Source organism: Syngnathus leptorhynchus, unplaced genomic scaffold (assembly GCF_054491065.1).
Source record: "Syngnathus leptorhynchus isolate UIUO unplaced genomic scaffold, UIUO_Slep HiC_scaffold_58, whole genome shotgun sequence".
Classification (NCBI taxonomy): domain Eukaryota; kingdom Metazoa; phylum Chordata; class Actinopteri; order Syngnathiformes; family Syngnathidae; genus Syngnathus; species Syngnathus leptorhynchus.
In genome coordinates this window covers 1-4,251 of record NW_028232025.1, presented here as the reverse complement: position 1 = coordinate 4,251, position 4,251 = coordinate 1, and the positions used below count along the sequence as shown (strand labels likewise).

General features: G+C 42.3%; 1 protein-coding gene across 1 annotated transcript; it reads left to right on the top strand.

The window, feature by feature from the left end:
- The first annotated feature begins 340 nt into the window (after nucleotides 1–340).
- Nucleotides 341–2,941, top strand: LOC147038460 (uncharacterized). Its single transcript, XM_085905024.1, has 5 exons — nucleotides 341–499; nucleotides 582–614; nucleotides 697–747; nucleotides 825–1,106; nucleotides 1,202–2,941. Exons 1-5 carry the CDS (start codon nucleotides 490–492, stop codon nucleotides 1,441–1,443), a joined length of 618 nt encoding a protein of 205 aa, XP_085761150.1. The 5' UTR covers nucleotides 341–489; the 3' UTR covers nucleotides 1,444–2,941.
- The last annotated feature ends 1,310 nt before the right edge of the window (nucleotides 2,942–4,251 follow it).

Genomic DNA, 4,251 nt, shown 5'->3' with positions numbered 1-4,251 from the left:
ATGTGTGTGTATGTGGCTGAGTTAAATTATTTGATGGTGGGAATATGTCTGTACATGTTTTGGGTCTTAAGATTGTTGGGGGGTGTATGACCCTGCTTTATGACCTCGCCGCGTGTATCTGTGGGATGTGTGTGTGTGTGTGTGTCTGTGTGGGCCCCATGCGTTTTATGAAACATATATATATATTTTTGGTGCTATGTTTCAGTTTAAAAAAGCTTTTAATAATAGTATGAGGTGAAAAAAAATGAATCTTACCTTCCGAGGGATGAAATTAGCTGGTCCTCAGTCCAATTTTGTGTATGGAGGAGAAAATGGAGTTTAAAAATGGGGTGGGGGTTAGGGTTAGGGGTCTTCAGGTCAGAATGTTCTTTAGGGCGGGAAAGTATCTGGATATATAGATGTGCAAGTGTTTAAACAGTCAGAAAAGGCCTTTACAAAGCTCAAACCACCTCAAGTCGGTCTCTACGCTCTGCGGATCTTTTAAAAGCAATGGTGAAAGGTAGGTTGTTTTTTTTCCTAAAAATAAACTATTCTGTTATAATGCGATTGTATTTATGACGTATGTTTTTTTTTGTACATAGATATTATCGTCTATGCGGACGTCCACAATGCTCGTGAGTTTTATTATGTGTTTACATTATTCTGTTATTTTCTCCATCAGAAATGTGATGTTATTGTTTTTCTCAACAAAAAAAGCGCGGTTAAATGATGACTTCAGTGGAGTCTACTTAACGCAGACGGATTACGGTGAATCACACATTCATTTATGTTAGTTAATATTAATACGTTGATCTTAAAATGTTTAACTTATGTATGTATGTTAGATCTGGTAGGTGCAGCGGAGCAAGACATCCAGAAAAACGGTCTGGGTGACACAGGTCGCGAAGGTTACAAAGAGCCTGCTTCAAACGTGTCGGATGTGTTGGGAGAATCGTCTGACGAGGGCTCAGCTCCGCATCTTTTAAGAGCATTTGAAGACCGACAGAATCGGCTCTTTGCTCAAAAAGCGGATGACGTGTCAGCGGGTCACGTGACGGACGCAGAGCTTGCGAATATTAAGTACGAGGAGTTGAACCAAACTCGCGAATCGTTAAAAGAAATTGAAGGTATGTCGAATTTTGTTTTATATGTATATATATATATATATTATTTTTTCTATCATATATTTATGTTATAACATTGTTTCTTCTGTATACTTCAGGCGCTATTGACAGCCAACCACAGGCTGCTCAACCGAGGCGTCAGATGACTCGGAGTAGGAGGGGTCGAAGAAGGAGCAGGCTCACACACAACCCCCACCCATCCTTCCGTGTGAGAGAGAGGCGTCTGAAAGATTCAAGGTCTCATGCGTGTGACGGTGAATGTATTTACAGACAGCAACTTCGCTCTTGTCTCAAAGTAATACAGACATTGACATCTGCAATTGAAACATCGATAGTTTAAAAATAAAAAGGCAATGTCTGACCCTAAACTCACGCCAACTGAGGCAGACGTCATAAAAAGCATTGTTGAAATAGATTTTGAAACCGATGAAACAAATCATGAATCAGGTACAAGGCAGAGATTTTGTGATACCCCTGAACTAGATCAACAAATCTTGACAATTAACAACGATATTGAAATGTTATCGGATGGTGCGTATAGGAGTCAAATATCAGAATTAACATCACACCTGCTATCTGCTCTAGAGGGTGTAAATGCGGTGGTATCGGGTGAGCAGAGTGCCCTCAGCCCCGATGTGCCTAATCATTTACAAAGTGTGGTAGAGGGTCTTAATAATCAAAGTGTCAATGAAGGTAGCCAAAGTCCTACACACATTTCTTCACAATTGTTAAACTTGATAACTGAATTAAATAACCACACGTATGAGAGTGTACGTTGTCTCAGTCCTAACATACCGGCTCAACTGATTGACATTATCAACGAGTTAAATGTACAGCCGCCTGACCCGACTCACGATAATCAGTCTGTGTTGAATGATGAAATAATTGATGACATGTGCGTTGAACCCTTGGCGTGTATTGATGGTAGCGACATAGCGCCGTGCCTACAAACTCGCCAACAGCCTAACAACTGCGCTGTAATAATTGATCATCAAATTGAGGGCGACATAGCGCCGTCTCAACATACGGCGTTTCAGCAACCTGACGCTACCTCTCAGCCGCTGAGTCGTGTTCAACCCGCAGGCTCGGAACCTGTCGCTACCTCTCAGCCTCTAAGCCGTGTTCAACAAGGTGGCTCGGCTGTAGTTAACAGACCCCATTTCAATAATGTTGAAGTGCGGAGACGTATAAATCCCCCCATGCAATCGGGTAGCAGGGATTTTGCTTCTTTTTACATGCATATCGAAAATAACATCGAAGGTGTTTTGGAGGAGGTAGATGACATTGCACAAACGGGGGATGCAATTCAGATTGAGATTGTGGGGGGTGGTGACGAAAGAGCACATACCTACCAGCAAATGACTGATATAGACTCTATGAGGGAGCATGTACAAAGTATGCTAGAGCGTTTAGCACAGTCTAACACAGAACTTATGCTCGATGAAGGTTTAGAATTAGTGGTACAAATATTCAAGCCTTTGCGTGGAGGTATGCGTCGCAAACTGATACAATCCACTAATGTAGAAATATTAAAGAGAAAAAAACGACATTTGTACATGACTCTTAACAAAGACAACAATCTATGCTTTGCTCTCGCGTTAGCACATCTGCTAAACAGCTCGCTAACAACAAAGCAGGCCACACAGCAGGCTCGGCTCTTACAAGAGAGTGTAGGTTTGAACTGTCACACAGCTGTAAGTCTGGCTGATGTACACAAATTCGAGAAAGCCCTCAAAAGAAAGATAGTTGTAATGTACAGAAAAGCCGACTGCCGTCCTATGACTTTTTTTGAGACTCGCTACCCCAAATCAGCCGATGATATTTTGTTTATCCTTTTACTAGAGAATCATTTCTATGGCGTTAAATCCATTGAGGGGTTTGTAGGTCATACATATTTCTGTAGACACTGCTTCAAAGGTCACGAGAATTGGGAGCAGCATCGGTGCCCGGGGCACTGTCACGTGTGTCTTGATGCGAGATGTAAACAGCTACCCTTTAAACGTGTAATCTGTCCTGATTGTAATAAGACTTGTTATAATGACGAGTGTTTTATCAAACATAAAGAGCCGCGCAAGGCGAGAAGGTCAGACATCCTCAAAACTAACTGTGACACATATAAAAAATGCATGCAATGCGGCTTGCAATATTATGTGAAACCAGGTGCTAGTCGTGTCAAGCATCATTGCCTCGCTAAAAAATGTGCTGTGTGCGGTGACGACTTGAGGGGAGATACAATGCTTGATCCTCATCTGTGTTACATCCAACCTCTAAAAGCACAGCCTCCTTGTAGAAATGTAATATACTACGATTTTGAAACCTATGTAGATGAAGACGGGTCACTCAAACCCTTTCTTGTTTGTTGTAAATCGAATAGTATGGAGAAGCATTGGTTTGGTACCGATTGTGTCGACGGTTTTGTTAGTTTTTTCAGAAACCCTCGTTTCAAAGGTTCGACTTTTGTAGCACATAATGCTAGAGGTTTTGATTCCTACATTTTACTCAACAGAATGATCGATCTGGGTGTCAAATTTGACATTATAATGCAAGGGAGTAAGGTTCTCTCTTTTGTGGATGTTGATTTCAAATCGCGATACATAGACTCGCTCTCATTTCTGACCATGGCGCTAAGTGCGATCCCAAAGGCCCTAGGGTTTGAAGACAAATCAAAGGGGTACTTTCCACACAAATTCAGCTCGTTGGCTCATCTGAATTATGTAGGGTCTTATCCCGAGCCTTCGTCTTACGATGTTGAACGCCTGGCCCCCTCAGAGCGTGCAAAGTTCTACGAATGGTATGACAAAAACAGTATGGGGTCGTTTGATTTTGCCCAGCAGGCTGTAGCCTACTGTAAGAATGACGTGAACTTGTTATTCCAGGGTGGTGAGACATTTAGGGGTGAGTTTTTCGAAGCTACAGGTTGTGACCCCTTCAACGCTGTGACAATCGCCTCAGCCTGCATGAGTGTGTTCCGCACAAGATTCCTGAAGCCTCAAACACTGGCCATTACACCTGCAGACAACTACACGAACCAATATAAAGCTTTCTCGCAAGACGCTATCCAATATTTGCTGTGGGTCATGCACAGTCAAAATGTTCACATCAGACACGCTTTAAACGGCGGGGAAGTCAAAATAGACAACTTCTTTGT